General features: G+C 36.4%; 1 protein-coding gene and 1 long non-coding RNA gene across 2 annotated transcripts in view; one reads left to right on the forward strand and one right to left on the reverse strand.

Moving 5' to 3' along the window:
- The window catches only part of LOC127546963 (L-threonine dehydratase catabolic TdcB-like), a 35034-nt gene extending 27156 nt beyond the window's left edge, over nt 1-7878 (reverse strand). Inside the window, exons 1-2 of the mRNA XM_051973835.1 lie at nt 7664-7878; nt 5449-5475 (exon numbers count right to left, since the gene is read on the reverse strand). Coding sequence (XP_051829795.1) covers nt 5449-5475; nt 7664-7878 — 242 coding nt within the window. The remainder of the gene's footprint in view (nt 1-5448; nt 5476-7663) is intronic.
- Nucleotides 7879-7946: 68 nt separating this feature from the next.
- Nucleotides 7947-10148, forward strand: LOC127547165 (uncharacterized). Its single transcript, XR_007950083.1, has 3 exons — nt 7947-8086; nt 8731-8811; nt 9810-10148. It is a non-coding gene; the product is annotated as an uncharacterized LOC127547165 (long non-coding RNA).
- The last annotated feature ends 14232 nt before the right edge of the window (nt 10149-24380 follow it).

The following is a 24380-nucleotide window of genomic DNA, read 5'->3' on the forward strand; positions in this document are numbered from 1 at the left end:
TTTTTCTTTTCTTTTTTATTTCTTTGGGATGAAGACCTGGCAGTGATTTCTGGGTTAAAGGGTATGCACAGGTTTTAAAGGTATGCACAGTTTTATAGCTATTTGAGTATAGTTCCAATTGTTCTCCACAATGGTTGAACACTATCTATAATTCATTAGTGTATCTATTTTCCTCACCTCTCCTCCAGCATTTGTAACTTCTCATGTGTGTGGTGTACCCCAAAGTTGTTTTAATTTTCGTTTCTTTAATCAATAATGATTTAGAACATCTTTTCATTTGACCATAGATTGTTTTGATTTCTTTTTCTGAAAACTTGCCATTTATATACTTAGGGTATTTATCAATTAGAAAGTGCCCTTGATTCTTTATAAATCTGACTCAGTTCTAGAGTCATTACATATTTAAGAAATGAGGCCTTTATCAGAGAAACTTGCTGTAAAAATTTTGAAATTACATTGTCTATGATACTTTTTAGCAAAATGTAGTTTTCATCATTATCTCTTTTGATTATGTCTATTTTTGCTTTTGCTTTGTCTGAGACCTTGATTTCTCTCCCCTTTTTACTTCAGCTTAAACATATTAAATTCTACTCCAGGTCTTTAGTTTAAGTCTGTGTTTTTCTCTTTCAAGCATCATTATAAACATCATATTATTGGATTCTGGTTTCTGACTCATTTTGCTATCTGCTTTCATTTTACGATAATCTCATTCTATTCACATTCAGTTATGATTATTAACTGTATTATCCTCCAGCCCCTTTGCTTTCATTTCTTCTCTTTTTATCCTTTCCACCCTTAAAAGTCTATTTTGCATTTAACTATTGCCTCTCTTAATCCTCTCTCCTTTTCATCAACAAACTCCTGCCCTTCTATTTCTTATCTCCTTCCCCTCCTGTTAACCCTTTGGGTGAGTTAGATTTCTATGCACAGCTAGGAACAAAATTGTCTCATGTCAAAGTGCTTAGATAAATATCTATATGACCATTTTTATTCCAACCAGAGTTCTGGAGAATTAATGATGAAACATATTACCTACCTCCTGATAGAGAAGTGAAGGACTCAGAATGCAAAATGAGATAAATATCATTTAGGATATGATCAATGTAGAAATTTGTTGTGATTGACTCTACCTGTTCAAGAGGATAAGAATGCAGATCTAGGCCAATGAGAGAGAGAGACAGAGAGACTGAGACTGAGACTGAGTAGAGACTGAGACAGGCTTGCACACACACACACACACACACACACACAGAAACACAGAGAGAGACAGAGACATCATGGGAACTGAAGAATGCAATGACTAACTATCATTCTTGAGGACTATTGATGATACATGCTCACCACCTCTTGATGAAGAGGAAATAATGTTAGAATACAGATTAAAATGTAAATTTTTCAGACATGACCATTGAAAAATTCTGTTTTGCTTGACCATAGATGTTTGTAACAGGGATTTTGTTTTTCTTGCTCTCTTGGATAGGGAAGCAGGGGAGAAAAGAGAGTGGGAAAGAAGGTTAATCTTTGTCTGAAGATATAATGAAATTTATATCTTAAAATTTTTTTCAAATTTGTTTCCTTCCTAATTCTAGATAATGCTATTTGTAATAATCAATTAAGAATTTATGCAATATCAAAAAGCTACTATGTAATTGATAATCCCTTTAACTGCACTTGTATTTTAGTTAGTATTAATTACTATTGGTATAATAGCTATTATTTATCTCTATATTTTAATATATATGTATATGTATAAATATGTATAAATAAATGTATCACATTTGTCCTTCAACCTGCAAAATATATATTTACTTTTAAAAAATTATAGTCATAGGGCAGTTAGTTGGTGCAGTGAATAGAGCACCAGTCCTGAAGTCAGGAGGACCTGAATACAAATCTGATCTCAGACACTTAACACTTTCTAGCTGTGTGACCCTGAGCAAGTCACTTAATCCCAATTGTCTCAGCAAAAATATATATATATATATATATATATATATATATATATATATATATATATAGTCATTTAATGAAATGGACTATGTAGATTATCTACTATCCCATCCCCCAAACCTCTTCCCCTCCAGTCCCCATAAATGCTTGTTGACTGACTCAGTTCCAAGCACACATATGCTAAACACTGGGTTTACAAAGAAAGATTAGAAACAAAAAAGAAACAAACAAAAATAAACCCTGCTCTTAAGGAGTTTAGAATGTAATGGGTGGGAAACCCATTAAGTTTACTGATGTCAGGGCAGCTGGGTTGCACAGTGGATAGAGCACCTGCCCTGAAGTCAGGTTCAAATCCGCCTGTGACATTTAACACATCCTAGATGTGTGGCCTTGGGCAAGTCATTTAACGCCTATTGCCTCGAGGGAAAAAGGTTTACTAAATTCAATAAAGGAAAGAAAGCTGGACTGGGAGCAGGGCCATCTGGGTTCTTTGCCCAGTTCCATTTACTGTCTGGTTTTGTGACTTACCCTTCTCTCCTTCCCCCTTCATCCCCTTAGGTCCTCAATTTCTTAATCTCCAAGAATAATTGAAAAACAAATATGTCCTTCACATTCAGGGCTCAGGGAAATCTTTGCTGAGCAAATTTGAAATATAAGGGAACACAACCACAGGAAAGGCTATTACTTTTTCCAAAAGTTGTCATTGTAAAATCAGTTCCTAGTCCTCCATGTTCTTCCCAGTTCCAAGTCTCTAGCTTGGCTCACTTCTTTCCTTTACATCCCTCTTCAGAAAAAAAGGTGCCAGCATTCGATTATCTAACTCTTGGCTTGGGTATATACGTTAGCCCTAGACCTAACAGCTTCCCAAGCTTGATCAAAATCATTCAATTTAGGTTCGTTTTCCTTAAATATAAGACAATCAGAGATAATCCGAGAATCAATACTATATAAAGTGCCTTTCAGCCCTAACATTACAGGTTATAAAGTTCTTAAAGTAGTATTTTATTTCTGGTGCTCAATCCATTGTGCCACTAGTTGCCCCGACATCAGTAAACTTAATGGGTTTCCCACCCCATTAAGAAATAACCTGGGGTAACTAGACCAGCCCTCCAGATCCAACCCACCCTTTTATCAGGTGCATGCATAATTAGAAAATAATCCTGGAATGATTTATATCAGTCTGAGTATTATTTAGAATCAACGTTAGCATATTAATCAGGGACAAAGAAAAACTTTTCTTTTGCCAGGGCAAATTCTGGCTCTCACCACCACCATCTTTCTCTCAGTCTCTCTGTCTCTAGCTCTCCTTTCCCTATCTCTGTGTCCGTGTCTGTCTCTGCTTCTCTACCTGTTTGTCTATCTCTCTGTCATCTCTGTGTTTCTCTGTCTCTCTCCCCCTCCCTCCCTCCCTTTCCTCTTCTCATCCCCGCCCCCCACACCCCCAATGGAAATCCAAGGTCCGTCAATCAGCCCATCAACAAACATTTACTGAGTTCCCATCATTGCCAGGCAGTGTATTAATTTCTGGGAATACAAAGAATGTAAAAAACCAGGGTCCTGGCTCTCTAGGAGCTGAAACTAACTTTCTAACAAGTGAGACACAAATAAGCGAATAACTAACTATGTAAATATATGTTATACACACATAGATATACATGCGCACATTTTTGTGTCCAAATATACATGTGCAAATAGAAACCTATATCAACACATGTAAATTTACACAAATAGGAATGGTGTGTGAATACATATATAACATGCATTAACACATATATACACATACATATAAGGTCATACAGGTCATAGGGCGTTCACAGGGAATTATTCAGAGACTGGTTGGAGCCATTGAGCTGAAATTTTAAATTTTCAACGTGAATTTTTACACCTCTATCTCAGATTTACAAATCAGGGTTTAATTTAATGTTTTGTTGATTGGGCTTAATAGAATGTTAATGCAGAATAAACTGAACAGTATATGCAAACATTCTTTTCCTCTGGAGTCAGGTGTTAAGCATTTATCTGCCCAACCCTGTGTGCTCTACAAACACTGTTTGAACTCCATGAAAGTACAATTGGAAGTGACTCAGGGTATGAAATCATCACCAAACACATGATAGGAAGGTAAAAACAATAATAACTATTACTACTACTACCACTACTACTACTACTACTAACTACTATAACTACTACTAGTACTACTACTACTAGTAGTACTGGTGCTACTGCTGCTACCTCAGATGCCATCATGCACTGCCATTGGACTATTATTACCACTATTACTATTACTACTGGCATTTATATAGCACTATAAGATTTGCAAAGTGCTTTACATTCATTACCTCATTTGAATCCCATAACACTCCTGATACGGAACTATTCTAAGAACTAGGGGTGTTTACAAATTCAGCTTTCTAGAATCACTTTCTTGACTTGTTCCATTGGGTCATTGAGTAAACACCTCTTTTCTACTGGTTTTGGGATTCCAGCGGAAAGGTTGTTGTAACGACTCCAAAAGTGATTTGCTAATTTTGTTGTTGTTCAGCCCTTTCTAACTCTCCAAGATCCCATATGGATTTTTCCCTCTCTCTCCCCTTGCCAAAGATAGTAGAGTAATTTCCTTCTCCAGCTCATCTACAAATCAGGAAACGGAGGTGAGGGAAATAAGATTAGGTGGCTTGCCTAGGTCAGTGTCTGAGGCGAGATTTGAACTAGGGATGATGAGTCTTTCTGACTCCCAGATCAGACAGTCTGCCACCTGGCTGCCTGATTTATGTAAAAGCGATGGTCTGGGGAATCTAGATTCCCCCGGGATAACGTACATAACAGATCACTTCATATATGTCAGCTGTCAATACCATATTTTCATGTCCCAATTGAGCACATGTAGGGATTAAGAGGAGCCAGTGGAGTAAAGGTACTTGGTGTTGTAGGTATTGGATAAAGTGGCTTCATATAGTTCAAGTAACTAAAACATCTACTTAAACCAAATGCATCATATACTAATGAAAGGATTCTTCCATTTGGAGGAATGGCAGGGACAGCTTACCTTCATTCCTCTCCCAGTTCCAATTCTGACTTTCCAGACTTCACCATGATCCCAATTCCTTTCCATACAACCGCCCTTTCAGCTTGTGTGTGTGTGTGTACATGCGCATTGCCTTTCCCTCTTCAGGTATTAAGCTCCAGGAGAGGCAGAAATTACCTTGACTTTTGCTTGTATGTGTATCCCTAGCAGTTACTACGCTTCCCTACAAATATCAAATGCTTCTGAATGTGCGCTTTGTCCCTGTCTTTATCTCTGTCTCTTTATCTGTCTGTCTGTCTCTCTGTGTCTCTGTGAATATATATATATATATATATATGTATGTATACATATATGCATCCACCATACGTATATTCCCTTCTGTGCCCTTCACATTCACCCAGGTGGGCTTCAGGAGTCTTTAGTTTTGTTAGACATTGTACACAAGAAGGAGTGCTATGATTCAAGAAACTTACCTCTTGGAGATCATCTCCTCAGCATAGCTGCAAAAACAGCAAAATGAGATCAGGAAGGCACATGAGACACATTCTAGGGACTAGGGGGAAAGATTTCTTAACCCCACTCTGAGGAAAAAGGCTGACTTGCAAAACCACACAATAAAGCTGTCGTTTTTACTTTATTCATTTTATTTCCCTGAATGGCAATATCGAATCCGTTTGTTTGTTTGTTTGTTTGTTTTTCCCATCTGTGATATTGTATTTGATTGAGAAGTCTCAATGCTCCGACCCAAAAGGCCCTATGGGAAACAGAACTCTTGACGTTTGTCCCATCTGAGCAAGGCAGAAGATTATCTAGCACGACAATATTGGGCACAGAGAACTGGACTTGAAAACATGAAGCCTTGATTAGCTAGCTATCCCACATTCTGGCGGTGTAAGAACGGCCAATTACGTAACCTCCCTGAACCTCAGTTTCTTCATCTATAAAACAGGTATAAAAATATTTATGCAAGCTACCCCACAGGAGTATTGTAAGGACCAAATTAGATAAGGTATTGCAATACTGTGAATCAAAACCTCTTAAACTTTAAACTGTGACTGAAGTTAGGGATCTTAAGAAATCCCATTCCATACAGATATGTAAATTTAAAGAGGCTTTAATAATAATCCTTATGGGCCTGAACCCACTATTAAATAAAATGTCACAGATATCCTTAATCCAGTCTCATCTACCTATTTTGTGAAAATCTAGTTTTACTAATGCATTGTATTAAAGTATGCATTAATATGCCTAGAAGGAAATCTGAGATAGGTTATTGATAACACCAATTCTCATTACAAAAATAATCATACAATTGTGCTTTAAAAAAAAAATGAAGCATCAAAGTGAAGATCTGGACTCAAAACTTCAGACGTTTACTATCTATGAGACTTCCCAGGACTTCCTCCAGTACCTATGACTGTTATGGGGTGCAGATAAAATTGCAATAAGCAAACATTAAATTTTAATATGCATATACTTTAAAACTATATAAGAGTTGATTAGTATTTCTTTTTTCTTTTTTAGATGGGACTTCAGAGGCCATTTAATCCAAAGCATTCCTTCTGTGTATAGACTAGGCTCAGCAAGTGGTCATCTAGTCTGTCCTTGAAGTGCTGTAGTGAATAAAAATTCCCAGCTGGTAGAAAGTATTTCCTTTCTTCACTGATACTAGACCTTGCTAGGAAATAGCCTCAGAATCCTGTAGAATTTTGAGGTGCACAAACCAACTTTTTCATGACAATCCTGTGAGGTAGTATAAATATTATTGCTCTTATTACCAATTTACAGTTGATAAAAAACCAAGATCTCATGATATTTAAATGACTTTTGGATTCAAATAATCCATGCTCCGACCTATGAAAAAGCTAATTGTGACAAAGCTGTCATGTAGCAATAATAAGGAAGGAATAGAATTACTTCCCCAAAAAACTTGTGACAACCAAGAAAAAATGTTATACATAGAATGAAGTTTTTAAACTTCATTGAATTTTTTTCCAATAAGATTTTTGATACTGAAGAACCCAGAACATCTTTAAGGAATGGTAGGCTCCAAGAAAAATCTATGACTTCAATTACAACATTTTTCTGCCCATGAAAGCCACAGAAAGTTTAGAATCAAAACTGGATGATCTCTATCAAGCATTCTGGGAACACCCCAAATGCCAGTCACTAATAGTTTTCTAAAGTGGCAATTTGTACACACCACCCTCCCATCAAAATAAAAATATACACATGACTTCACAGGAAAATGGCTCACTTCCTCATATATTATATATGCATACACATAAAATCGTTTCCCAAGATTATAGAGCTGAGATAAAATTCACTAGGAATTCGGTTACTTCTTTACCCACCCCCAAACACTCTCACCCTGAAACACCCAGTTTTCTTTCCTGATAAAAGCCAGCTAAAAGCTGTAGACCTGAGTCCCAGGGACCGAGAAGAGAAAAATGAGTAAAAGGCATTACCTAAACAATACAACAGCCACATAGACAAAGAGTTGAAGCAGAATCTTAACCACAGAAGTGTAAGGAGGCAGCCAGGGTGACTGGATTTCTACGAGGTCAGTTCCCCTGAGCCTAGGTCTGTTCCTAGCTGGGGGGCGATCCATGAGCCTCTAAGAGAAGTTAGGGGTGGACAGGGGCAGACACAGCTCTAGCTCTAACTTAGATCCCAGAGTTCTCCAACCTTGGCCAGAATAGATCATACTCTTCTTCACCTCCAAAGTGAGCCCGAGGACTTCGGTTCAGTGGTTCCTTCAAGTAAAGCAACCGGGCCACAAAATTCATAGTTCTACGTGCCTCACCCTCCTTCCCACTCAGCACCAGGCCCCTGTCCTTTGTTAAAGCGTACCGGGGAGCTAACTGACCTCCAGCACATGCCCCCAGTGACTCCTGGAGCATTTGCTGCTATTTAAAGAGCTTAACTCACAAGCCCAGTCTGTCTCTGTCAATTTGAAGACTCTGTGGGATTAGCAGTCCCCAGAGAATTAAGGTTTTAGGTGTTTACAGTTTAGCCACCTAAGAATTGAAAGCCTGTTAGCAGAAAGGGGAAATAAGGAGAATTTTTCATGTGAAAATGACCAAGGACATAGAATTTCCTTAAGAAATGGTAGGTTTATCTGCACCCAGAGAGGGGACTGTGGGGACTGAGGGTGGCTCACAGCATGGTATTATCACATTTTGCTGTTGTTGTTTGCTTGCCTTTTGTTTTCTTCCTCATTTTTTCCCCTTTTTTCTCTCATGTTTCTTGTGCACATGATAATTGTGGAAATATGTATCGAATTACATGTTTAACACACATATATTGGATTATTTGCCATGTAGGGGAGGGAATGGAGGGAAGAGAGGAGGAAAAATTTAAAACACAAGATTTTTCAAGGATGACTGTTGAAAATTATCTATGTATATGTTTTGAAAATAAAAATCTTTTAAAAAATTAAAAAGTTGTGAATGCAAGGTATAATGCTGTAAAAAATTACCCTGGCATGGGTTCTATCAATAAAAAGTTATTTAAAAAAAAAAAAGGGATGTAGCAAAAGCAAAGCCCACGGGGGGGGGGGGGAGACAATAAAGTACATTCACCCTAAATAAATAAATAAATAAAAAGTTAATATACATGTGTAACCAGAAAAAATAAATATTTTTTTTAAATGGTAGGCTTTTGTAGGATTTTTAATTGGAAGGAATGTCAGAGATTATATAATTTCCTCCCCACCTTGGTATGATTTATTTTATTTTTTTGTTACATTTTAGGTTCCAAACTGTCTCCCTCCCTTCCTAGCCAGAGATCATATAATTTTGATACTGAAGAACCCAGAACATCTTTAAGGAATGGTAGGCTTTCATAGAATTTCAAGTTGGAAGGACCGCAGAGAATTTATTACCTTTCTAAAGAAATTTTTTGTGAAAATGTCCTGATACTGCTACCCTATGTTATTTGTTTAACTACGAGTAAATTCATTTCCTCTCTAATGAATAAACATACATATGTTCCTAGAGCTTCATCCCAATCCTCTGAGGCAGCACAAATATTATGCCCATTTGACATACAAAGAAACTGAGCCCCAAGAGTTAAAGACTTGCTCAAAGCTCTTTATTTTTCTTTGTACTTCCCATTCATCTTCTCACCAGCCCTGTTAGTCAATGGGCCAACTTTCATTTATTTATTCAGTACTTACAATAGGCTACGGATTAGGGATTCAAAGGAAAGGCAAAAACAAAATAAACAAAAAGTCTTGGTCCTTGCCTTCCAGAAGTTTACATCCTAATAGAGGAGATAATGCAAGACATTTGCTTCAGTTGATTTTAATTCACTTTATCTCTAGGAAATAAGCCCTACTTCACTTCTGCCTCACCTGGATCATTATGTGAAGAATACCTAAGACACACCTTTTTACTCCCTATTCTGCATCTTTTAAAAAAAAAAAAAAACAATTTCAAAAGGTTTCCACCCTCCTTTCTTCCTTTTTGAAACTATGACCATGTTAACTCTGCCTTTGTTTCTGGAAGGGGTATTCAATCTCCAGTAACATCTGTGGGAACTAGTTCTTGGGATAGACAGATGGACAACCTTAGAGCTTCCCCAGCCACAGGGACAATAGTCATGGTTCACTCTAGCCCTATATTCTTTAAATTATCAGTTCAATCAATTTTTCAACTCTCCCAATGTGTTAGTGCCTCCCCCTTTGTTTCTTTGTATCTATTTGTATATTTCTTATACATATCTTATACATACACACAAAGTCATACATGTTATCTCTTAGCAATAGAATATAAGCTCCTTGAGGGTAGGGACTGATTTTCTTTTCTTTTTTCCTGTACTCTTATCTTAGAAGTGTCTGGTTCATAGTAAGTGCTTAATAAAATTCTTACTAACCTGAAAAGACTTACATGAACTGATGCTAAGTGAAGTGAGCAGTACCAAGAGAACATTGTACACAGCAACAAGATTATGTGATGGTCGACTGTGATGGACCTAGTTCTAAGCAATGCAGTGATCCAAGACAATTCCAATTGACTCGAGATGGAAAATGCCATTCACATCCAGAGATAGAACTACGGAGAATGAATGTGAAACAGAGCATAGTATTTTCATCTTTTTGTTTATTTGATTTTTCCTTCTCATTTTTTTTTTTTACCTTTTAGTCTGATTTTTCTTGTACAATATGACAAATGCGGAAATATGTTTAAAAATATTGCAAATGTATAGCCTATATCAGACTACTCGCTGTCTTGCTGTAAGGGAGAGAGGGAGAAAAAAAAATTGGAAAACAAAATATTACAAAAATGAATGTTGAAAACCATTTTTACATGTATTTGGGAAAATAAAATGCTATTGAGGCAAAAAATAAAAATAAACTAAATAAAATTCTTATTGATCAATTGATGGAATTCAAACTCAGGTCTTCATGAGTCTGTGTCTAAAACTTTAACCACTGGGCTACGTATATATTCTGAGGCTGTCAGTACTTATACCTCTCTCATTTGATGCCTCTTGGATATATTTTAGATCTTGGTGTAGGCTTGGATTAGAAGAAGGAATTGTGGGGTGGAAACAATATGAATGCATTTAGAAATTAATGATTGTGTCTATAGCATTTGCTATTACTGAGTTTTTAGTACTTAGATGTGAGGTAAATTGTACAAGTGAGACTGCGGTCTGAATCAAGCTCTTGTTCTTTGGGGGAGGAAACGTCACAGGAAATTAGAGAAAATGGTTCTGTAACACAATCCCTTTACACAGAACTGACTTTATGATGAACACGGCATTTTCTGATCCACCATTCAAAATTCTTAACCTGGAGTCCTTAAACTTGCAATTTTGGTATTGTTTTATAATTGTCCTCCAATATAATTGTTTTCTTTTCTTCTTTCTCTTTTCTGAGGCAATTGGGGTTAAGTGACTTGCTCAGGGTCACAGCTAGAAATTATTAACGGTCTGAAGCTGGATTTGAACTCAGGCTCTCCTGACTCCAGCACCAATGTTCGATCCACTATGCTGACTAGCTGCCCCTTGAATTCATTTCCAATCTTTTTTTTTTTTTTTTTTTTTTTTTTGGTCCTTTTTATTTCTTTTTAAAAGCATCATTCTAAGAAGGGGTCAACAGGCTTTACCAGACTGCCCAGGTGATCCATGACACAAAAATGGTTAAGAAATTCGTGCCTTAGAGGGAAAAACAAAACAAACAAATAAACAAAAAACAAAACAACCTCATCCCTAAGAAACCCAGATGAAAGGAATAATCTGTTGGTGATCCTTAGTGTGGAGAATGGGAAGGGGTGGAAATGAAATTTGGAACTGGCCCCTGGTTTTGAAGTTGGTAGTTGGAATGTAATTAAAAGCATTATTTAGGCATAAATGGAACCTTCTAATATAGATGGGTTAAAACTGTCTGAAACAAGAGGGTAAACCAGAAGAGACCATCCTTTCCAGATCTGGGCTTTGAATAACAATCTAAGATTCAATTAAATGATTCAATTCAACAAACATTTATTAAGCAAGTGCTACTTGTAGAAAGTGGGAATCAGCTGTATTTGCAAACTCACTTTAAGGGACATTAAAAATTCTAACAATTTTTCAATATTAAATACTACTTTTCCCCACTATAGACAAATTCTTTCATGCACAGTCATGCAATAAAACCCAAAATAAGGAACAATGTTTTCATCATAAAGATTTCTGCTTTAGGGACAGATGGTTTTAAAGGAACATACAAAATATAAACTATAATACTAACAACTCATGTTTATGTTGAACTCTAAGACTTATGAGGTATGGTTTAGAATAAATATCGGCATCTCATTTTAAAGATAAGGTAACTAAGCTTAGAACAATTGAGTGACTTATTCATGGACATACAAAGTCCTAACTCAAACCCAAATGCTCTTTTCACCACACTATGGAATCTACCCAGTACAGTTCCTGTCTTCATTTACCTTTCAGCCTATAGGGATATATGATATGTGTGTGTGCATACACATACATACAAAAATCACTATAATATAATGCAATATAATATGATACATTACAATGAAATGTGCTATGACATATGATACCATACAATACAATGATACACCATACAGCATATATCATATCATGTGGACTAAGAAAACTACAAAGTGTTCTATAAATTCTGAGGGGAAGATTTTTACTAAAGGAATTAGAAAGACTTTTGAATTGGACTTTAAAAAATTTTGATCCACGTTCAATAATTTGCTAAGTCTTATCAATTCTGCCTCAGCAATAATTTTCCTCTTCTTTCTAACTCTTACTGCCTTTGCCCTAATTTAGGCTTTTAGGACCTGGCTATTGTAAACCCTGACCGCCTTGCCCCTAATCCCTCTTCCTTCTAATTCATCCTTCAAATCAAGTCAATAAGCATTTATTAAGCATTTATTATGTATCAGGAATTGTGCTAAATGCTGAAGATATAAAAACAGTCCCTGCCCTCAGAGAAATTTTCATTCTAATGGAGAAAACCACACAGAAAAGGGGACTGAAAACAGGTGGGTCTTGGAGGCATGGAGATAATGTTCTGAAAATGAAGGATGGTTGTACTGAGCCCTTCTTCAAAATAAAAGTTCCTGGGAGATCTCACTCCTGCAAGAAAAGGACTGCAGGGGAGGAGGAAGAGATAGCTGAATCATGATGATGAAATCTAGGCAATCATACATTGCTTGTCTTCTAAGAATATAAAGGTCAGTGTAATTTGTCCTATTCAAAAACCCTCGCTGGATAAAATACTGTCCTGAAATTATGTCCTCCATAATCTGGCATAATCTTTCCAGTATTGTCTCTCAAGTATTCAGTTGTCCAGCTAAACTTGGATGCAAGTCATTCCTTGCTCTTTTTAATTTCTAGGTGAAATTAGTTCTCTCTTTATCTTTGCAAGATAGCATGACACAGTGAATAAAATGTTGGATTTGGAAGCAGGATAATCCGGGGTTTAAATCTCAACTAAAACAAGATAACATTGGCCAACTAATTTAAGCCCTCTGGATCTTAACTGCTCCACAAATGAGAGGGTTGGACTAGATGGTCTTGGAAGTCTCTTCTGAGCTCTGAAACTGAATTTTTTTCTTATTATGATCTAGTGAAATTCTTTTCTTTGTTAAAGTCTCAAATAAATGGCACCGTGCACCACTCCTCTATGAAATCCTTCTTGATTTCCTCATTTAAAAGTCAAGTTCTCCTGTATAATAACCATATTCTCAAAAAAAAAAAAATATATATATATATATATATATAGCAGAAATCTTACCTTTCTACTTGATTGCTAAGCATCTTCACAGTAGAATTATGCATATTAACTTTATATTCTCTCTTAACTTCTTTTCAGGGAGACCTGAATTCAAATTTGGCCTTAAAACACTAGCTGTGTGACCCTGAACAAATCACTTAACACTATCTGCCTCAATTTCTTTATCTATAAAATCGTAATAAAAATAATACTCCTTCCAGAATTGTTGGAAGAATAGAATAAGATAATATTCGTAAAAGTGATTTGTAAAACTTAAGGATCTTTCTAAATACTAGCTATTGTTATTCAATTTAACAACCATTTTTTTGAATACCTACTGTGTGATAGGTGCTCTGCTGCCCTCTGTTGATTAATTCATGTCTAGTAGCATCCAATAGAAACGTTTTGCTTCATTTTCCATTTCTTTTCCTTTGCACTTGCTTTGAGTGCATGTCCTTGCCTCTGCCCAATTTAGCTCAAATTCATCTTGAACTCTTTCCCTTAATGATTAGTGCTTTCCCCATAAATCTCTGGGTGTTGTGCGTGTATACACACATAGAAAAATTATAAACAAAATAGAAAAATTATCTGTACCAGGCTAGTAATCTACAAACCTGTTTTATATAATTAGTCTGATAAAAAATGAAATAGAAAAATAGGATATAATTTTAACTAATTAATAACAGTACTAATAGCAGAAATGAATGTAGCATTTTTAAGTTTAAAAAGCGATTTACAGGTATTTTTTAATTTTATGCTCACAGCTTCTTTGGGAGATAGGTGCTATTATTAACTATCCCCACTGTAACAGTTGAGGATAACAAGACAAATGGGGTTGTCAGCTATCCAGGATTTGTCCAGGTTTGTACATTTTATAAATATCTGAAGTAAGATTCCAACTCAAGTCTCCTTGTCATTAAGCCACTACAGTAGGGAATTTTGGGGAAAATGTAATGAGGGTCTTGAGACATGTTGAGGGAGAGAGGACAAGAGTTCAAATGTAAGAAAGATTTATGATAGACTCAAAAGGAAGAAGTAAATGCGATGTCACGCTTTCACTAACTCCCATAGAAAAGTCCTTCCAAGAAAAGGTCAGAGCCCATCTTCTCAGCCTTTTAAATTCAAATTATTGATCCTTGCAAAATGCAAGAATTAACTAGCCTTGATATGAAAAAAGGCCTCAAAAGAAAAAAACAAGTATTTGTTTAACATCGCATGCTAGATACTGTACTAAGCACTTCACAAATACAGCAGTATCTGGGCACTCATCTGCTTCAGAACTCAAGGAATTCAGTTATTTGATGCATTTTTGACAAGGAAAAAATGTTTGAGAACCGGGGGAATACTTATTTGGCATTCAAAGGATTTGGTTGTTGTCTTGGTTGAGCAAAGAGATGTTCCTCTCTATTGCTATTGCCCTTGGCCATGGGCAGCTCCTCCCTGGGGAAAGCAGAGGTGAGCAGGACTGTCAGGTTGGGGGCTGAGGTTGTGTGCATCCCCAGGCAGATGGAGGGGCCGATCCCTACAGGCAATGTGGCTGCAGGATAAACACTCCCCAAACTGTTGTTCTGGAAGGGGCAGAGAATGGCCAGAGGGAGAAGCAGCAACAGTGGAAGCCCCTGCAGAGGTGTTAGCTGCAGCCCTGAGTCTTGGGCAGGGGGCAGAGCCCTGGGGGGTGGACAGCATAGACCATTGCTTCCACCTCCACCTCCAGGTACTATTTGGTATCCCTTCTCCCCCGGGGTACTGGTGCCTACTCCTCTGCTCCCCAAGGAAGCTTTGTTGAAACAGGAGTAGGAGAGAGTATAAAAGTGAAGGTTCCCCTCAGAAAGTGAATTGGGTCAAGAAGGGAGGAACTGGATTTGCTTGTTTCTCTGCAGCTAGAAGCCCCCCTTGCTCCTTTGGGAAGTGGATAGGGAAGGATGGTCAGACAGCAAAACTGGAGATGTACTCCCATGAGTGAAGGGCCTTCATGCAGACCATTGGGCTTGCCATGGCCTCATGCTCTTAACCCTCAGAAAATCAACCCTTGCATCTTTTCAATATGAAAAGATAAAACATTCTATTGTTTACTTTGCATGTCCATATAAGGAATCAAATGAGATTTTAAAATTAGTTCCCTGTATTCCCTTGACAAACTTCCCATATTCCAAGGATACAGGTACTTTTAGTTTAGGAATTCCTACTTTAGACTGAAGCCACCATTTTTAGTCACTAAGGATTTCTCTTGTCAGTTTTGGCCAAAAGCTGACCAAAAAAAAGCGTTTTTTTCTCCATCACATCTCTCACACAATCCTCCCTGCTCTGCACCCCTCCCCAACCCAGAATCCCTCCCCCTCATTCTGCCCCATTCCTGTCAATCCTTCCTCAAAAGGAAAAGGATGAGGAATCAGTAAAATGAGGAATTTGTTGCTGTTGTGTCTAACTTCTTATGTCCCCATTTGGAGTTTTCTTGGCAAAGTCAGAGTTTTCTGTTTCCTTCTGCACTAATTTTACAGATAAAGAAACTGAGTCTTTAAATGATTTGCTCAGGGTCACATTGTCTGAGTCACATTTGAATTCAGAAAGATGAGTCTATCAGATTTCTAGACCTAGATCTCTATTCACTGCTCACCTTTTCTGCCCCGAGGTTTAGGAAGGAAGACATCAAAGTAGGAACATTAAGGAAAATAATCACCATTATCCTCCCTAATCTCCTGCAAAGGGCCCAGCTAAGCATTTGAATAAAAATTTAAACTCATTTCCCCAAGACCACTCCACCCCACCGGCAGGAATTAATCAGAATAAGTAATGAATTTCCTAAAGTCCCTCAGGGAAGGATTTTGGAATCTGGAAACTCTGGCCCCTCCTTAACTGGGCATCCCAGCTCTAAGATTAGCTAACAATAGGGAAATTTTTGCTTTGCATAAATGACCCTTTAGGTAGTTAGTTTAATCCCCAAGGGTTTATCTAGGAAAGCCGGGCACTTCTCCACCCGGGTGGCGCCAGTGGGGTGAATGGACATGCCCTGCCCCAAGTATTTAGCATCCCTTCATCCCCTCCCTGCGTCACCACCACCTGACTCCCACATATCTCCCACCATGAATCCAAGGCACACAAACACCCATCACGATTAAATTCAATAAGCATTTATTAAGCACCTACTGTGACTCAGGCACAGAGAATTTACAATCTAGCTTGGGAGACAGTGCAAATAAATATAAAGCAAGCCATATACAAGATAAACAGGGAATAATTTAAAAAGAGAAAGCCCTGGAATTTATGGGGACTAAGCGAGGATCCTGTGGAAGTTGGGATTTTAATTGGGACTTAAAAAGAAGCCAGGGAGGTGAGTATGCTAGAATTGCATATGACCTCTTCTCATGGGTGCTTGGATAGCGAGGTATCCCTCTTTCCCTGGACATTGCTGCCCAGATTGCAGTCAATCCCCCTTTATCTCAGTGCCTGAGAGAATTCAAAGGCACCCCTTTCTCTCCTCTCCTCCCCTCTCTTTCTCTCTCAGCCCCCCCTACATCTCAGTCTACCCCGCCTCTTCCCCCTCGCCTACACGCACACTGGAGCCTGGTTTGCTGTCGATGCTCTCCATCTTAGCACTGGCTCCTGACTTGCAAGGCTCCCCTCCATCTGGCACTCGTGCCTGCTTACGGAGGCACCTCCTGGGCAGCCACACAAGCACCTCCCATTACTGGTACAGGAACACCCCGCGAGTCCAAAATCGGAGAAGAGGAGGAGGGAGGAGCATTCCAGGTTAGGGATAAGGGATAGCTTGTATTACAGACAGATGAAGAAATATCCATAATCCTTTTGGCTGGAAAGAAATTTATGTGAAGAGGAGTTAGCATGTAATAAGTGTGGAGAGCCTCCTTCTTCCCCCTTTCTGTGCCTACATTTCCTTCTCTGTAAAATGAGGCTGGACCAGAAGACCTCTATCTATAAAATTGTGCAATTCTCTGAAACCGTTATCTGGGATCCCAGCGAAAGAAGACAGGGGACATTGTGCAAAGCAGCTTCCCCAGCTGTCAACATTTTCCACTGGCTTTGGTCCCAGCTTCAGGGGCTAGAACAGTCTGCCTACCAAACTGATGGCTGTTTCCATTTCTTGTTTTCCTTGGCCATTGGCCTTTGGAAATGGATGGAGAAGGGCAGTCCCTCCTCAGCCCAGCTTTTACAAAACGCCATTCAGTTTCCCATTTGGGGGGGGGGGGGGTTAGCTGAAGTTTCCAAAGAATGGTTCTCTCCTGCTGTAGTCTTTTTGTTCTCTTTGGAACAGAAAAGAAATGAAGGGTCTTTTGACTTAAGTTCTATCTTCCCCCCACCCCCTGTCCCCATATTCTTCTAATCATGTCCCTCAAAAAAATAGCTACCATTTGTATTAGCCCTTTAGGGTTTGCAAAATGCTCTATAAATATTATTTCATTTAATTCTCACAAAAAACTTGGGAGGTGGATGCTATTATTATCCGTATTCTAAAGATGAGTAAGTTCTGCACCCTACATTCTACAGATGAAGTAGATAGGCTAAGTGACTTGCCGAAGGTCACAAAGTTAGTGTTTGAGGTTGGATTTCAACTCAGGTTTTCTTGATTATAGATGTACTGTTCTCTCGAAATTCAACACCAGCTAAGGTCAAGTGGAAAGTCATTAGGAGACGAGGAGGAGGAATTAAAGCTCATTTTTCTTTTTAGGCAAATTGCTTGAGCTTTCTAGTCCTTTAATTCTGAGATCTATTAAAAAGAAAGGACCGGTCCCAAAGAAGGGACTGGACCAAGCAATCATTGAGGTCCATCTCAATTCTCAAATTCTATTTCCCCACCCTAGTCTACTTACTTTTAGACATCATACTGACTCTGCATATTGCATTCATTTTATTTGCTTGACTGCACTATTTGAACTCAGACTTGACTTAAGCCTGAGGAGGTCAGAGACTTCTATGTTCTTATCGTAATTCTCGTCCTAATTTGGATTCTGATTCAGGGATTTATATGTTTTTATCAACTTAGCAACTACACTTTTTCCTCTGCTCTGTGATAACAAAATAAAATGTTAACATTTTTTTCATTGCCACAGTGAGGATTTCAAAGACATGGAGGGCACAGTGGTTAATCAACAATCATAACTCTCCACCATAAATTCTGACTGTAGTGCCTATTATGTGCTTTATAAAGATCGTATCATGTGATCCTCAAAACAACCCTGGGAAGTAAGGGTTATTATTATTTCCATTTTAAAGATGAGAAAACTGAGAGAGACGAGGGTAGTGTGGGTTTTAGGAAGGATCTGAATTCAGGTCTTCTTAACTCCATGGTCCATTGTGCTTCCTAGAAGCCTATTGGCAAATTTCACCACTCTCCTGGTCCCTGGATCTCGAAACAAAATTTAAAAAGGAGTATGGTGGGAATCAGGAGAAGTGGATTTTAGTTGTCACACTGGGAAGGTCCCCCAATTTCTTTTAAGATATAATTTCCTCAATGTTTTGTGTAACTTCACACATGGTTTCCTAATTGTGGGTGAGGAGGATAAGAAAGAGAACCTAGAACTCAAAATTTTAAAAAAAAAATGTAAAAAAAATGTTTTAATGTAATTGTGGAAAATATTAAATAAAATAAAATATTCAAAAAGAAAACAAATGAACAAAAAAGGCAGTTTTCTCATCTGTAAAAAAAAAAAAAGGGGGGGGGGATTGATCTGAGGTAATTTCTAAAGGTATAATGGATGGAGCACCGAGCCTAGAGCCAGGAAGACCTACATCCTGCCTCAGACACTCACCAGTTTTGTGATCATGGCCAAATCATGTATTCTTTTCTCTATTTTCTCATCTGTAAAGTGGGCATAGTAATAGCAGTTCCTTCCTAGGGTTGTTGTGTGAATGAAATATGATCATATTATGGAAAGAACTGTATAGCCTATAAAGGATTATAACTAAGATTGATTTACATAGTTTCTATAATCTAAGCTTATTATTAAGTTTTTTTATAAGCTCTAAAGAACTATAAACTATGAACTTTATTAAATCTTTATTAAATACCTACTATGTTTCTAGTGTTTTAAGGAAATGTTAAGAGTATTAGGAGGCCGTGTTCCCAGTGAACTTTTCTTTGGGAAAAGATTGCCAAATGAGGAGGGGTCCAAGATGGAGCAGACAAAGAGAGTTAAAAGTCAAGTTGTGGCGCCTCAGGAATGCAGGCATTTATTAAGTACTTATGAGCCTATTACTATGCTGAACTTTAAGCACCGGATATACATATGCAAAGGGGAAATGGTTCTTTCTCTCAATGAGTTTATGCAAGTTTTTAAAATAAAATTGTATTGTGTTTTTTTTTAATATCACAAAAGTTCTCCCCTATTCTTCTCTCTTTTTCAGAGAGCTATGCCATGTAACCAATTATATTTTAAAAGATTACAATTTTTGATGATTGGAAACGTAAGCCCCTATTTCTCACAAGTTCAACAAATCAGCATTGGTATTTTTTATTTTCATGGCATTTTCCAGGAATGTTATCTCCACAAAAGTTGAGAATATATATTCCTTTATTATGAACAGAAGGCTGGAAAAGAAGTTCATATATGGAAATAATTAACACAAAAGTAAAAGGCATCCCATAAAAATTAGGATCAAACAAAGTTTATTTCTTCCCCTATCCTTCTTTACATATTCAATTCAATTAAACAATTCAATGAACATTTATTGAATGCCCATTATGTGCAAGGTACTGTCCTAAACACTATTTAAAGAGAAAAAAAAAGTTTCAGCAAACTGATCACCTACAAAAAGTCTGAAAATACACCATTGATGGATCACCCACCACTACAAAGGCATAGGAGAGAGCTTTCTCAGATCTCTTTTTTTGTAGCCATACTTGTTTTTTTTTTGTTTGTGTTATTGTGTTATTCTTTCCATATACATTGTTATAGTCATTGTGTATCATGCTCTTGGCAGACTTACTTCACTCTGCATCAGTTCATTGTAAATCAGATTTGATCATCATGTAATATTGTTGTTGAGGTGTATAATGATCTCCTAGTTCTTCCCATTTCACTTAGCATCAGTTCATGTAAGTCTCTCCAGGCCTCTCTGAAATCATAGGATAGACACTCTAAGAATTATTGGACTTCCTGAAAACCATGATGAAAAAAAGAGCCTAAACATAATTTTTCAGGAAATCATCAAGGAAACTGCCCTGATGTCCTAGAAGCAGAAGGTAAAATAGCCATTGAAAGAATTCACCAATCACTTCCTGAAAGAGATCCCAAAATAAAAACTCCAAGGAACAACATAGCTAAATTTCTGAATTATCAAATCAAGGATAAAATATTGCAAGCAAACAGAAGGAAACAATTTAAACATTAAACATTGAGGAGCCATAATCAGCATTACCCAAGACCTAGCAGCTTCCACTTTAAAGGATCAAAGGGCATGGAATCTGATATTCTGAAAAACAAAGGAACTTATATTGTAGCCTAGAATCAACTATCCCGCAAAATTATCTTTCAGGGAAAAAGATGGATATTCAATGAAATTCAGATGAATTTCATTTATTTCTTATGAAAACACCAGAGCTGAATAGAAAATATGGTCTTCAAATGTAGCATTCAAGAGAAGCATAAAAAGGTAAAAAGGAAAGAGAAAATAACTTTGTATTAAAAGTTAAAAATCTTATATCCTTATTTCAGAAGATGATATGTTTAACTCTTCAGATATGTATCTCTGTTATAGGTATACTTAGAGGGTACAGGTATAATTTAATTTTATTGTGATGATATTAAAAAAAAAAAAAACTAGAGAAGGAAAAATGATTCTACTCCAGTAGAAGAGGAAAATGAACTTAAAATGGGATAAATTACATCTTATGAAGAGGCAAAAAAAAGACCTATTACAGTTGAGGGAAAGAAGAGAGGGGGATGAGCATTCTATGAATTTTACTCTCATCAGTGGCTCAAAGAGAGAATATCAAAAACATTTAGCTTCACAGAGAAACTTGTCTCACCCTATAGGGAAATAGGAGGGGAAAGGGAAAAGGAAAGGGGGAAGCTAATAGAAGGGAGAACAGAAGTAAATGGGAAAAGGGATAAGAAAGGGAGAAGGGCTGTAAAAGGGGGAGATTATTTGAAGGAGGGGGTGGTCAGAAGCAAAATACTGGGGAGGAGGGAAAGGGAGAAAGTAAAAAGAAAAGTATAACTGGGGGAAAACAAGATGGCAAGAAATACAGTTAGTGATTTTAATTGAGAGTGTGAATGCGGTGAACTCTCCCATAAAGTGTAAGTGGATAACAAACTGAATTAAAAAACAGAATCCTATAATTTGTTGTATACAAGAAACACATTTAAAGCAGAGATACATTCAGAGTAAAAGTAAAAGGCTAGAGCAGAATCTATTATGGTTTAGCTGAAGGGGAAAAAAGCAGAGGTAGCAATCCTGATCTCAGATCAAGCAAAAGCAAAAATAGATCTAATTAAAAGAGATAAGGAAAGAAAATACATTCTATTAAAAGGAACCATAGATAATGAAGTAACAGAAGTACTAAACATATATGCACCAAGTGGTATAGTATCCAAATTCCTAGAGGAGAAGTTAAGAGAACTGCAAGAATTAGACAGCAAAAATATATTGGTGGGAAATCTCAACCTTGCTCACTCAGAACTAGATAACTTGAATCACAAAATAAATAAGAAATAAATTAAGGAAGTAAATAAAACTCTAGAAAAGTTAAGTACATAGACTTTTGGTGAAAATTGAATGGAGACAGAAAATAATATTTTTTTTTCTTGGCAATACATGGAATCTATACAACAATTGACTATGTATTAGGACATAAAAACCTCAAAATCCAATGCAGAAATAGTAAGTGCATTTTTTCCAAATCATGATGCAATAAAAAAAAAAAAAAAAAAAAAAAAAAAAAAAACTAGGGTAAAATAGACTAAAAATTAATTGGAAACTAAATGATCTAATGCTAAAGAATGAGTGAGTGAAACAACAAATCATAGACACAATCTATAATTTCATCCAAGAGAATGACAATAATGAGACAATATACCAAAATTTATTGGATGCAGCCAAAGCAGTTCGTAAGGGGAAGTTTTGTATCTCTAGATGTTTACTTGCATAAAATTGAGAAAGAGAAGATCAATGAGTTGGGTTTGTAACTAAAAAAACTAGAAAAAGAACAAATTTAAAATCCCCAACTAAATACCAAATTTGAAATTCTGAAAATAAAAGGGGAAATTAATAAAATTGAAAGTAAGAATTAATATTGAATTAATAAACAAAAGAGTTGCTTTTATAAAAAAACACAAAATAGAAAAAACTTTAATTAATTTGATTAGAAAAAGGAAAGAAGAAAAACAAATTGTTAGTCTCAAAAATGGAAAGGAAGAATTTTCCACCAATAAAGAGGAAAATAGATTAATTATTAAGAATTATTTTGCTCAATTATATGTCAATAAATCTGATAATCTAAGGGAAATGGAAGAATATTTACAAAAATATAGATTGCTCAAATTAACAGAAGAGGAAATAAATTATTTAAATAGTCTCATCTTAGAAAAAGAAATAGAACAAGCTATTAATCAATTCCCTAAGGAAAAATCTCCAGGGCCAGATGGATGTGAATTCTACCAAACATATAAAGAATAATTAATTCCAATACTATGCAAACTATTTGAAAAAATAGGGAAAAAAGGAGTCCTATCAAATTCCTTTTGTGATACAGATATGGTACTGATACCTAAACCAGGTAGGGTCAAAACAGAGAAAGGAAATTATAAATTAATTTCCCTAATGAATGTTGATGTAAAAATCTTAAATAAAATATTAGTAAAGAGATTACAGAAAATCATCCTCACGATAATATACCGGGACCAAGTAGGATTTATACCAGGAATGCAGGACTGGTTCAATATTAGAAAACTATTAGCATAATTGACTATATCAATAACCAAATTAACAAAAATCCTATGATTATCTCAATAGATGCAGAAAAAGCATTTGACAAAATCCAACATCCATTCCTATTAAAAACACTTAATTGTATAGGAGTAAATGGAATTTTTCTTAAAATGATTTATTTAAAACCATCTTTTTAAAACCATCTATTTAAAACCATCAGCAAGCATCATATGTAATAGGGACAAACTAGAACAATAGTTTTATTTGATCAATAAGATCGGGGTGAAACAAGTTTGCCTATTATCACCATTACTATTCAATATTATGTTAAAAATGTTAGCTTTGGCAATAAGAAAAGAATGAGATTAAAGGAATTAGAGTAGATAATGAGGAAACCAAATTATCACTCTTTGCAGATGTTATAATGGCATACTTAGAGAGTCCTAGAGAATCAACTAAAAAACGATTAGAAACAATTCACAACTTTAACAAAGTTGCAGAATACAAAATAAATCTACATAAATCATCAGCATTTTTATATATTGCCAATGAAGTCCAATAGCAAGAGATACAAAGAGAAATTCCATTCAAAATAACTGTCAATAGCATAAAATATTTGGGAATCTATCTGCTAAGGGAAAGTCAGGAACTACAAAACACTTTCCACACAAATAAAGTCAGATCTAATCAGTTGGGAAAATATCAAGTGCTCATGGGTAGGCCAAGCGAATATAACAAAAATAACAATATTACCTCAATTAATCTATTTATTTAATGCTATACCAATCAAACTCCCAAAAAATTATTTTACAGATCTAGAAAAAATAATAATAAAGTTCATCTGGAAGAACAGAAAGTCAAGAATTTCAAGGGAATTCATGAAAAAAAAAAAATACCAATGAAGATGGTCTAGTTGTGCCAGTCCTAAAACTTTATTATAAAGCAGCAGTCATCAAAGCCATTTGATACTGGTTAAGTGAAATAGGTTAGGATCAAAGGACAAAATAGTCAATGACTATAGTAATCTAGAGTGACGAACCCAAAGACCTAAGCTTTGGGGATAAGAATTTACTATTTGACAAAAACCAAAATATTTTTTAACCTGAATCTCATCAGATGGCAGTGTGAGGATGTAGTCCTATATATAATACAGAGCCCAGTTGGCCAGCACCACAGCACGGTCAATTCCAACTACCCTCATTTCTGGCGCCTTTTAGACTCCAAAAATGCTGGGAGCAGAGCCAGCGCTTAACAAGAACTTCTCTGAGGAGTGACAAA

The sequence above is a fragment of the Antechinus flavipes genome, chromosome 2, assembly GCF_016432865.1.
Source record: "Antechinus flavipes isolate AdamAnt ecotype Samford, QLD, Australia chromosome 2, AdamAnt_v2, whole genome shotgun sequence".
NCBI lineage: Eukaryota > Metazoa > Chordata > Mammalia > Dasyuromorphia > Dasyuridae > Antechinus > Antechinus flavipes.